The 12,510-nt window shown below is 43.4% G+C and overlaps 2 protein-coding genes across 2 annotated transcripts in view; one reads left to right on the forward strand and one right to left on the reverse strand.

Moving 5' to 3' along the window:
- Nucleotides 1-691: 691 nt before the first annotated feature.
- On the forward strand, nucleotides 692-6,518 carry LOC116400924 (alpha-2-macroglobulin-like protein 1; the record flags this gene model as incomplete). The annotated part of the gene is made up of 10 exons (XM_031879036.1): nucleotides 692-766; nucleotides 1,313-1,478; nucleotides 2,824-3,020; nucleotides 3,108-3,323; nucleotides 3,786-3,904; nucleotides 4,683-4,773; nucleotides 4,894-4,962; nucleotides 5,077-5,182; nucleotides 5,758-5,799; nucleotides 5,970-6,518. Coding segments are annotated over 10 exons (1,104 nt in total), but the record flags the coding sequence as incomplete, so codon positions are not given.
- Nucleotides 6,236-12,510, reverse strand: part of LOC116400929 (pleckstrin homology-like domain family B member 1) — a 29,221-nt gene continuing 22,946 nt past the window's right edge. The window contains exons 11-12 of the mRNA XM_031879043.1: nucleotides 10,499-10,600; nucleotides 6,236-8,713 (exon numbers count right to left, since the gene is read on the reverse strand). Of these exons, the coding sequence (XP_031734903.1) occupies nucleotides 8,573-8,713; nucleotides 10,499-10,600 (243 nt within the window). The 3' untranslated portion in view covers nucleotides 6,236-8,572. The remainder of the gene's footprint in view (nucleotides 8,714-10,498; nucleotides 10,601-12,510) is intronic.

The raw sequence follows: 12,510 nt of genomic DNA on the forward strand, positions 1-12,510 counted from the left end.
TTTGAGCACTCTGTTCCTCCTGATGAGGACAGTTTAACGTGTGACAACAGTAAAATATGATCGCGTATTAACATTGTTACAGATGTAGTTGAGCTCTGTAGACGCATATTGTAGCTTTATGTGAGAACAAACACAAGATCATTGGATGAGATCAAAAGTGTTTAAAAACAGCCCAAAATATGTATACAACATGACAAAAGCAACTAGAACGGTGCCCTCATTGAAGCGTATTTTTAACGTTGACTGTTGAACAGAAACAGTCCTGCTGTGTTTGTGTTCGGTTAGCCGTTAGCCCCGTTAGCTAAACAACAATGCGGGACTGCGCTGCCCGCCGGCTGCTAACGGCTAACTAGCCCTCTCTTCCTACCGACATAAGAAGACGTTGTAGTCGCCGCTCTGTACGGTATTTTATTTTTGCTAAATGAAACGTATACTTACAAACAAACAAAAACGTGTGAATAATTAAAAACCATAAGAGGTTCTTCAAGCATAAAGTAATACATGAGCACAACAAATATAAGGCTGTCGGGTCCGGCAGTATGCGAGATTAGCTGCGGACAGACGGACGGAGATGAGCACACATGTGCAACACATAATCTCCTGGGGGAGATGATAATAACTACAACTGTCATTATTTGTAGTTCTTTTTTGTTTCAGTGGAGCTGTGAGTGTGTCTTTGTGTTTGTAACAGGGAGGAGTGAGTGACGACGTGTCGCTGACGGCCTACATCACCGCCGCTCTGCTGGAGCTCAACGGCAACGCAACGGTCAGTCTGACTCCTTTTATTATATTAAATAAAAGACGGTCTTTTAGTGCATGAATGCATCATTTTTATTTATTCATTATCATGTTTTCGGGTTGTACTTCCGTCCAGTCTCTCAGGAACGCCTTGAGACAGACGTCCTCCTGCACTCGAGGATAAAATGATACGAATGCTTCCCTTTAGAAGTCACTGTGACCTTACAAAACACATTTTTGGCATAACTCAATAATTGTCTAACAGGATAAAATGATGAGGTGCTGACATGCTGGACAGACATGGATGTAAACGGCAACATGATGGTTGGCGGAGGCGGTGATTCTAACTCTAGACAGGAAGTCAGACTCAGAATTCCATTCGCTCAGATCACCATTGAGCAGATGTGATCGGTTGTCGTCTTGACTTCAGCGTGTGCTCCTTACTGTCTCTTCAGCTTTAAAGAGTTTGCCAAATAAAAGTTGCTTTTCATACAACTCTAATTTTTTGTAAGCCTGCAGAGAAACAATTGGTTCATTAACGGTTTCACTTATGAAGATTTCTCCACATTGACAGGACGCCGTGGTGCAGAACTGCCTGAACTGTCTCAAGGAAGCGGCGGCCGGCCAGCTGGACAACCTGTACACCACCGCCCTGCTGTCCTACACCTTCGCTCTGGCCGGAGACGTGGAGATGAAGAGCAAACTCATCACGTACCTGCATCAGAAGTCCAACACCCAGGGTGAGACGATTAAACTATCGGCAACGTCTGCACGTCTGGTCTGTTCAAACACTTCTTTGGCAGCTTCAGCACGAACATGAAACTAAAAAACTGCAACATTTTCTGTTTAGTTGCGAAAACAAATTGCAGTCGAAACTAAAATATTTGAAAAAATGAGAAGTTGAATTGATTTAAAAATGGAAGTGCAGACAGAGGTAGACGTTTCAGTTCAAAGGCAAGCATTGAATAAAGTTGAAGTGTCAATTTAAGATGTGGAAGTCCAAGCACTAAAAGGATTTGAAAAGTAGGCGATAAATTGTGCAGAACGTTTTAGTCGGAGGACTGAAAGATGTTCGTTGAAGTGCTGAAAGCAGTTGAAGTGAGTCGTGTATGAACGGTGGCCGTTTACGTTTTTGTAGACTTGAGGGTTAAAGAGTAAAGCATTGAACAGAGTTGACATTTCAACTACATTCATATTTATCTTCAACTGACATACAAGTGTTACAAGTAGCTGAACTTTGAGTTGAAGTGAAGACGCTGAAGTGTGTGTGCGCACTGTAAGCAGTTGAAGTGTCATTTAAAAGATCTTCTTCGACTGACAGTTCAACTGCTTTCAGACCTTACATTTCATGTCGTGAGTGAAAGCAGTTGAAGTGTCAGTAAGGGATGAAAGCACTTAAAAATGTTTATTTGTTTATGATCTCAATTTAATAGAGATGCCACTATAAGACCGAAATAAGTAAAGGAAACCATCAGCGAGAAGATTGAAGGGAAGAGATGAGAGAACCAGGACGGAGCGGCAGTAACATGAGGTGTTCTGATCTACAGGGAGTCTGGTGCTCAGAAACACGACCGCTTTAGTCCACAGGGACCAACAGAACCAACACAGCATTAACGTTAATGAGACGACACAATGGGTCTCTAGCTGAAAGATTTCACCAATGCATTTTTTTAATTTTCTGATATTGTCTTGCCTGTGCTTTCTTTGTTGTAATAGTAGTATGTTTATGAGGCTAGTGCTCAGTAGTGCTGCTCGCAGCGTTCTTGATATCAGCCCGTCGCTCGTTAACTCCGAGGAAGTGAAGAGACGCGCTCTGCTGCACAGGGACCTGCTAATTATACTTTATTAATGTTGAACGTGAGCAGCACACTCACAAAGTGAAGGACTCTCGATGTGCCGAGGAGAGACGCACGGTTCCCTGTTTCATACTTAAATGGTATCTTTGACCTTGTTGTCTTAAAAAGGTTTGTATGAGGTTCATAGCTTCCATGATGAAATGTAAAGTCAAATATAAAAGCAACCGCTGTGACACACTGTAGATCTTCAGTGCACAGAGTGAGTCGTCTCTAACCTTGTAACCGGCAGGTGGCACTCGTCATTGGAACAGAGCCGGGGCTTCTGGGAAAGGCCTGGACTCTTTGGAGGTGGAGATGATGTCCTACGTGCTGCTGGCGCTGCTCTCCGGTCCGGTTCTGCCAGACTTCGGGTTGGATTACTCCTCCGGCATCGTCCGCTGGCTCGCCCAGCAGCAGAACCCGTACGGGGGCTTCTCTTCCACACAGGTGGGACGGATCACACACAGGGTTAAATCTCAAACAGTGTGTGGGGGGGGTTAAAGGCATCCCATAAACCACCTCTCTGCTCCTCAGGACACCGTGGTGGCCCTCCAGGCTCTGGCGAAGTACGGCGCCGCCACCTACAGTGCAGAGGGCAGCACCACGGTGACGGTGACGTCGTCGGGAGGCCTGGACAAAGAGTTCACGGTGGATCAGAGCAACCGGCTGCTGTACCAGGAGGAGACGCTGAGCGAGGTCCCCGGAGAGTACGCCGTCCGAGCCCGGGGACAGAGCTGTGTGCTGGCTCAGGTACGCTCGGACATGAAGGCTGAGGGAGAGGTTCAAGGTGCTGTGAACGAGAGCCCAACTGATCGCTTCCTTCTGATTATTGTGTGAGAAAAAGAAAAGAATCAACATTTCTTTATTATTCTCGTATGTAAACAAAGTCTTTCTTGAGCAGCAACACAAGAAGTTCTAGAATTCTTAAAAGACATTCTCATCTAATCAGTGATCTCAGCGACCGTCTCTGTGATGATCCTGTTCTTGTGATCAAACTCCGTATGACATCACTAACGTATGACGTCACTAAAGTACGACATCACTTACGTATGACGTCACCCCCGTTACCTGCCGTGGACGAGAACTCTTTCATTCTTCCGGCACTATTTCGTTATAGTATCGTTTTTATTTTTAGCCTTTATTCAAACTAATATTAACAGCTGCTGATATCTGTTGATCCGTTATGAATGAATGTTTGACGTCCGTCCATAGATCTCGATGCATTACAACGTTCCTCCTCCTCCAGACTTCTCCGCCTTCAACGTCTCTACGGACATTATGGCCAAATGCAACGTCAGCCGGCCTCAGCTCATCCTCTTTGTGCACGTCAGGTGTGTGTGAGTGTGTGTGTGTGTGTGTGTGTGTGTGTGTGTGGCTCTGAGAGGCAAGTGAGAAAGAATTGTTGTTAATTTTCCTGTTTTTGTCATGTTTTGTTCCAGGTGAGTTTTGATTTACATAACTTACAATATATAAATATATAACTATAGAACTGGTGTTTAGAGCGCATGGAGATATAAAAATAAGTCTTCACCTATTTTGATGGATAAAAACACAATAAAAAGTAACCAACATCAAAAGAAAAGATTTAAAAATGGACAACTAGAACTGGTTTTTACATTTTCCCCTCAGGGCTTCCGTAGCCGACGTGTGCTTTATTTTATTCCTGGATCATGTTTCATTGTTGACTTTAAATATTTTCATTGAGAAGCTTTAGTTGACTTCATCGCAGCTCTAGGTTGAACTATGATTTACAGTATTTCTTTGTTAACATTCTGGACTTCAGCGAGGATTCTACTGGATGAGGAACCGTGTTCTAATATAACAGAAGAACATCGTGTTTCAATTATGATGTTGGGATTAAAGAACGGCTTTGAGTTATTGTTGCACCAACTACAACTCATTGTTACAAACGTCTTGACACAGTTTTATAAATGATGAATTTAAATTAAAACTAAACCCGAATCTCAATGAAGCCGTTTCAGATACTTGAGAAGAGACAAACATCCGAACATTCTGTGCTGGCAACAAGAACAGCAATATATATAATATATATATATATATTCAATATTGTGATATATTCACGCAGTGTGTGTGTGTGTGTGCGTGCAGGTACCAGGGCAGGAGGGAGGAAACCAACATGGTCATCATCAACATCAAACTGCTGTCTGGATACATTCTGGATAAAAGCTCCCTGAAGCTGGTCCGTTCTCACAGCAGCCAGGAAACAAACAGAACTTTAATACCTACAGACTGATAGATATCTTTGAATACTACTTCATGTGTTGTTTTCTGAAGGCAGCGTGCTTTGTGTGTTTTGTAGCTGAAGAGCGACCGCTCGGTGAAGCGCGTGGACGTGGAGGAAGGATTCCTCAACATCTACTTAGACGGGGTACGAAGCACAAACACCTTAAGTCATGAACATCAGTGCAGCCGTTACTTCCTGTTGTAAGTCAGTAAATAGTGACGGATAAAGATCATTTGATTGGTTTGTTTGTGGTTGCAGCTGAAGAAGGATGAGACAAAGATCCACAGTGTGACACTAGAGGAAGACGTTGCCGTCAGGAACCTGAAACCAGCTGTGGTCAAAGTCTACGACTACTACCAGACCAGTAAGAGCTTCAGTGTTCTTCTCTTTATCTCACCATCCGTCAAGTCTCTGGGTGGAGTTCTGTGGGGGGTACCGGGTCGTTGCTATTGACCATCGGATCCTTGTGACGATCTCCGGAGGGTGTTGACGTCGCTAATTCCGTTTGTGAATATCATAGACTGGATCTCAAGGAACAGCTGGGGTGGAGGAGTCTCTGGTTTGGGGACCTCAGAATTGCGTTTCTTTGCAGATGATGTGGTTCTGTTGCTTTCATGCTACCGGGACCTTCAGCTCACTCTGCAGCCGAGTGTGAAGGTGTTGGGGTGATAGTCTGAGGCCAGAGTTCTACGCTAGAAAATCTGGATTTAAGTGTGAAAAGTTTGCTCCGAACAAACTTTAACTGTGCATTGATGAGTCCGTGGCGCTGTCCGTGGTGCTGAAACAGCAGACGGAGTTGAAACTGCGACTATCTCCCCACCTTTCAGTCCGTGTTGGATCTATAATATTTAAACTCGATGACTTGGCCGTTCGTTGGTCCTGGGTGAATCCATCGTGTTTCCTCTGCTGTCCGTCTGACGTGTTTGGTTTTGTTTTCAGGTGACGAGGCGCTCACTGACTACACATCCCCCTGTGCAGAGCGTAAGTCACATTTTATTTTTCTCCAGTGCAACGTCTTTTCAAAGGTCAAATGACGCTATGTGGTACTACTCACGAGGACAGTTCAGACCCGTCTACACACTTCCAGGTATTTTTGAGTGAGAGTGTGTCGGTAGTTTAAAGGTTAATAACTGAACGTGTTTTCCTTCCAGACGACAACGTCAACGAGCTGTGAACTCCACGATGAATCTCCGCCGGGACGTCTTTCCCTCGGAAGAAAGAAACTTCTTTTCTTAGACCGTTTTATTTTTCCAGCTGTGATTCTTTGTGGCTGAATTCCACTTTTAAGGACATTTTAACTTTTTCTTACTTTAGCTTCCTCGTTAGTAAAGAAGCAATAATCAGTCGGCATCATCATGTCAGGAGCTGCTGCCTCTCAACACTGGAACCTTCACCTCATAAAGAAGACGACATTCTGTAACGGTTCTGCTTTCTTTTAATAGATTTGACAAAATCCATATTATTCATACAGGGAACCAATAACACAGTACGGTCCGAGTATTGTGTGAGTGTGTGTGTGAGAAACAGGATCTACTTTCTAGAAATAAAAACACGTGTGTGTGTGTGTGTGTGTGTGTGTGTGTGTGTGTGTGTGTGTGTTCTGCTGTACCAGTTTAAAAACAAAGGTAGATCGATACATCACTACCGTACACTTTCAAATGTAACGACTGACAATAAAATTTCTAAAATGACAAAAATAAGTAGAAATTGTACTTCTCTTTAATACAACAGTTTCATTTCAATAGCACGATTATTCATTTTTCATTCAGGCATCGTCCTCTTTACAGAATATGTAGTTTCCTTTCTTTAACATCGATCACGTCTACTGATCAGCAGCGTGATGAACAGCCTCGCCGAGTCGTTTGGTTTGAACACGTTAACTGCGGGGAGTGAAGGCGAGGGACAGAATATATTAAGGGCTCTTCACTAGTTATAAGAAGTAAACGTGTCACTATCTCAGGCACCACAACCATGAATTATTATTACTACCATTACTGTTCCACATGCTCAGAACATCACAGCGTCGTTTGTCCTCCGCTTCGCTCCTCAGGCCTCGGCTCACAGTGGGGATTCAGAGACGTATGAAATTCAGTTTAGTAAACAGACTTAAGTAATAAGGCAAACTACAATCAAATATTTATATATATTATACCAAATTTCCAAAGAGTATAGCGTCGTATCACCATTTATTTTTACATCTAAGCCGTCAGGAAAGACGGGAATTTACGTATTTACGCTATTCTGAGTGTCGATGGAGCAGCTACGATGTTAGCGTAGCATAGCACCGATCGATCCGAACTCCACTCAGAACATTTTAAAAGCTGTTTGTCGCCTTGCAGCCAAAACTAACCAAACAAATTCTGACTTTCTACAAATCTGTATTATGTTAATTCTGCATCCTTTTTATCTCTTTCTTGCCGTTACATTACAGCAAAATCAGGTTATTTTGTGTTGACACAGCTTTAGTGCGGCTCGGTAGATCAGGCTGATCCCCACTGTGCTCAGCGCCTCATCACGTCCCGCAGTGGACGCCTGGTTCTCAGGTGAACTCAGTGAAATGCATTGATAGGATTGAAGCCTTTCCAGTGAGGCTGCGCTGGACTCACACAGACAACACGTGAAGGCACAGCACAGAATGGTCCATCCTGTGCTCGTGTGGTCTCTGCAGCGCCCTCTAGTGGTGGCTGCTTCAGGCTGGCAGTGACGGTGGCTGTAGTCACGTCTTCAAGTTAGCTAAAAGGCTACTTGGCTTTGTTTTCTTCCTGTTGATACGCGGTTTGAAACCTTGAGCTTCATACAGACACGGTGACACGCGTTCAACATATCCACAAGGACTGAGAATGTGGACGCTATGGTCAGACCAATAAACTGGGCTTTTGATTTTGGGAGTCAAGAACCGAGTGTTGATATCATCCTGTTGTTTTGCTAGCTTAGCCTAGCTTAGCACAAAGACTGGAAGAGGGACGCAAGGGATAAAGCCTTCGACATCTCCATTAATTCCTGATGTTGGAGACACAAAACTATTAAGATCGTTCATTTATATTTTCATGCAAAAGTATCTGATGATTCTGGGTTTAGAGGAGTATTTGAACCCCGTGTTGGTGGAACCACAGTGAGTCTGCAGAGTGACGTCCTGAGCGCTCGTGGGTACTTTGGTAAACGATGTGAATGTGATGTGACCCGGATGAAGCTCAGGAGAATAGTTTCAGTGTTGAAGGTGTAAGAGCAGCACTGAGGTGAACGTTGATGTGTTTCACTGTTACAGACACAGTGAGCTGCTTTCTGTCGCTTCTCTTAACACACATCTAGAACACATCTCTAAACTGTGGAACCCTCTGACACTCAAACAGAACATTGGCATTATGTCATTTGGCAATTTTCTCTATCAGTAAAAAACAAGAAAGTAAGGAAAGAAATAATACAAAAGGTTCAACAAACAGATCTCCATTTGGCAATATAGAAAGGCTTTTTAAAAGTCTTTGACAGGTATACATTTTGGTTTATATACAGGTGTGTGTGTGTGTGTGTGTGTGTGTCTCCTCCCTTTGTCAATCCAAACTGAATCACGTAGAAAATGTGGAGGTGAAAACATCTACACAGTAAAATCAAAGTGAGATTTAAAAAAAGAAAAGTAACAAACACGGCGCCGTGTGTCCGGGAACAGGAAACAGGAAACAGGAAACAGTCCCTGCCAAAAAAAACGAATCTGCTCATCACCTGCGTCTCTGATGTGATGTGATGCGTAACGCGTCCGTCAGTTCATGAACTGTGTGTATCCCTCCGCCCCCGTGACGATCACGTCCATCCAGATCCTCATGGCGTCCGCGGCGGGGGCCACCATGTAGTAGAGCCGGTCGTGGGTCTTCACGCAGAAGGTCAGCGAGGGGTTCGGGCTCTGGAGGGAACAGAGAGAAACGCTAGAATCTAGACCTGCAACAGTGCAGCTGCTTCCCAACAAAGACATCAATGATATTAATAATATGAATGCATCCTCAGCTAAAGGACGTCTGAATAAAAGATGTTCTCTACACCGCATGATGGAAACGTAATGGTACTTTTTAGCATTTTATATTTCTCGTGCAAAGAAAGGAGAATAAATATCATTTATGTTTCAATCTTCAGGCTCAACTCGTTTAAAAAGATCAGAAATCTTTGATGGAGAGAAACGTTTTTCAGGATTCTAAGAACACGTTCAGCTCTTTATTATTTACCTCTGAACATAGAAGATGAACATGAGCAGCACAAACTGCCGTCAGTTCAGCCCTAAAAACCTGCAGCGTCAGCATTAGGAAATCTAACATAGAAATACTGGAACGGTCAATGAACGTGTGCGTCAGAAACAAGCATCAAACTGCTCACAAGTCATGAAAAACTAAACTTTAACGTCTGTTTTCTCCACGAGAGTGTTTGGAGGTAAAACCGACCGACGGTCCAATTTATTTGCTGCTCGCGCGTTAAACTCGTCTGCATCACTTCTCCTCTGAAGCGCCGCCTCACAACTCAATCTGACTTTTAACCTTGTTTCTTTCCTGCTATGTGACATTGGAAGTGACGAGTAGAATCAAAGTTCCACAGTTGACCAGTAAGTCAGAGTGCAGCGCATCGCGACAGGCCATCTCTCACACACACACACACACACACACACACACACACACACACACACACACCTTTATGTCGGAGATAAAAAAACAAATGACAAGACGTGTGAGGCTCAACCGGAGCAGCACGGATCATAAAGACTCCTCTTAACAAACCGTGACCTCTGAACCCCAACGCAGTTTCATGATGTATGAAAGTCCTGCACCTCTACAGGAACATGTACAACTAGTGTAGTTACAACCAGCTAGAGGTAGAGAGGACTTACAGATACAGCTATAGATGCCATAAAGCATTTAAAGATTAGATTTCTTTGATAATTGATTTTACAAAAATTGGAAAACAATGGAATCTAAATATGTGAGAAATTAGATGGTGTGAAAAAATGTCAGAAAAAATGTGTTATAATCATTGAGCTATTTACACGTTTCTCCTTCTCTTCCCTCCTCCCTCCCCTCCTCTCCTCTCTCGCCCCTCTCCTCCTCCTTTTTCTGACGGAAGCGTTCGTCACACATGATGTGTTCAAGGACTGACGGAAAGATGATAATCTGACGACAATGATGTTTCTACGGCTTCTGGCTGATAAACGGTGAAGTTTTGGGGATTGTTTAAAGGAAACATGCTTTTCCATCCTGCCGGAGAGCTTTTGGGGTTCAGAGGGTTGAACACGAGTGAATCACAGGAAGTTCTCTCCTCACCTGGATTCAAACAAACATTAATGTAATCAGAGTGTTTGTTCTGCTACGAGCAGCGGACTGGTTCACACTGGGATGGAGAGAGGGATCAGGCAGGATTAGCATCTTAAACTACAGGAAGTGAAACAAGACATGCCCATGCATCAGGGCTTCTGTTGGGGGGGGGGGGGGGGGTTAGGAGAGGTTTAACTGGGAGGACTGGAGCGTGATACATACACTGGTCACGTTCAGGTTGAATAATCCCCTCTGTGACGGCAGCCGGAGCAAAAGAAAAAGCAAAAGCACAAAAAAAAGAGGAAGCAAAAAAAAAAAAGAGAGAATGTGCAGAAAGGAAGTTTAAAAAGAAGCAGATGATAAAATAAAGAGACGTGTGGAGCAGAAGGTTCTACCTTTGTGGCGCTGCGGAGGTGATCGTAGTAGACCTCCTCTATGGCCTGGAAGTAGATCACACCCTTCAGCTTGCTCTCATGTTTGTCTGTGTGGGAGGAGAGTCACGCTGGTTACACACAATATATATAAATACACACACACACACTTCACTTCCTGTCACCTGGGATAAGGACAGCAGGAACACACGACGCGCTCGTTAAAGGAAGAGAAACTAACTTTGATCATGACCAATCTGTGGTTTGAGTTGATGGATGAGAAAAGACAAGCGCAGCACTTTGTCCTCCTCCTCTCTGGTTCTGGGGCTCATTGTATTCCTTCAGACTCGACTACATTCTTACGCTGCTCTGGTACATCGTTGCAGTTTGTTTCATCAGCCTCTGCAGAACTGCAGTGAGGAGGAACTCTCTCTCTCTCTCTCTACCTCCGGGCACAACACTCCCACAAAGACAACTTAAAGAGTCGTAGGTAGGGAAACGCAGCGCTTCATTTCCAGGAACAACACTTTTACATTTATTCTTCTTGTTGTTAAACACGCAGCTATTATCTGCTAACGACCTCTTTAGCATTCAAATAGCCGAAGCATTCGCATCTCATTAGACTGCATCTAAATAAAGAGAAACAGCCGTCTGCTGGGTGATTAGAGCGAATTAACTCCCGTCGCTCAGGGTCAAGAGACGAGGACGAGCGGTTGCATCTTGATCAGAGAGAGAGAGAGGGAGAGAGAGAGACAGAGAGAGACAGAGGGAGAGGGAGAGGGAGAGAGGGAGAGGGAGAGAGAGAGAGACAGAGAGAGAGACAGACAGCGGTGCTTTTTAACTAACTGCAGCAGTAATCTGGATACACCTCCTCACACCCGGCTGCTCTCAGCGGTACGCTTTAAGCAGCTTTAAGCAGCTTCCAGCAGAACCTTCATGAGGGCTTCAAAGAGTCTCAGAGCTCCAGAGCAGCCGGTCACACTCCGCCTGTCACTCACCCGCTCTACATGTTCAGGGTTTCACCCTCGCAACCCCACAAACGCTTTCAGGGTCTCCCGTCACATTTTACTCTCTGTGGTCTTAATTCTCACTTCAAAATAAAAGAGCTTAACCTCTGTGGAAACAGAACCATCATGACTAGAAGCAGAGACTCAAACGTGTCTTTAGTGCAGAACAACAGTTAGAATGACATAAAACACAAAAAAATAAGAAAATAAAATTGGATTTCTTTGATGTATTTTACAAAAATTGTCAAACAATGAATCTATGTATTCAACATTTGGGCCAGATTTTAAATGAGAGACGAGAATAAAATGCTTTTGATGAAATATCACAATTTTAAGTTTTGATTTAGTTTCTTTTTCTTGACAGAAACGTTCGTCACACATGATGCGTTCAAGGAACATCGGAAAGAAAAAACTGATGATTATGACGGTTTGTACAGCTTCAGGTTGTGATAAACGGTGTAGTTTTGGTGATTGTTTAAACAAAACATCCCGCTGGAGGGTTTTTGGGGTTCAATTTACAACTATAACTTCTGATATTTCCTTTTACTGAAGAACGTTTAGCTAGAGATAACAGACAGTAAAATACAACACTCTAAAACCCTACTGTAGAATCTCCTAATGAAACACTCGCAGGAGGTTTTTTCTGCTTTGGTATTTATTCAACCTGGTTTTGGTATCTAATAAATAAATCTCTTCATTATTATTATTATTATTAAGTATAATAATGTTCTTAGAGCTCGTGTTAGGAAGTTAAACAGCTCATAATTCATCTCTAATATCTATTTTATATTAACGTGAAAACATCTCCTTCAAACTACTGGATTTATTCAAGTTTATCACCAAAACTACATTTTACAGATGACATGTGAACACATCATGATAAGGTTATAATGTACCTTCAGCTAGTACTCATGTTCACTGAGCAGAGCCTGAAGGCATCATAATGTAACTGAAGTGAACCTCCGTTGGTTAGCCGTTAGCGGTGCTGCTAACATTACTAGCTCTCCTGTTGGTTAGCCGTTAGCGGTG

The sequence above is a fragment of the Anarrhichthys ocellatus genome, unplaced genomic scaffold (assembly GCF_004355925.1).
Source record: "Anarrhichthys ocellatus isolate YVR2014 unplaced genomic scaffold, GSC_Weel_1.0 scaffold219, whole genome shotgun sequence".
NCBI lineage: Eukaryota > Metazoa > Chordata > Actinopteri > Perciformes > Anarhichadidae > Anarrhichthys > Anarrhichthys ocellatus.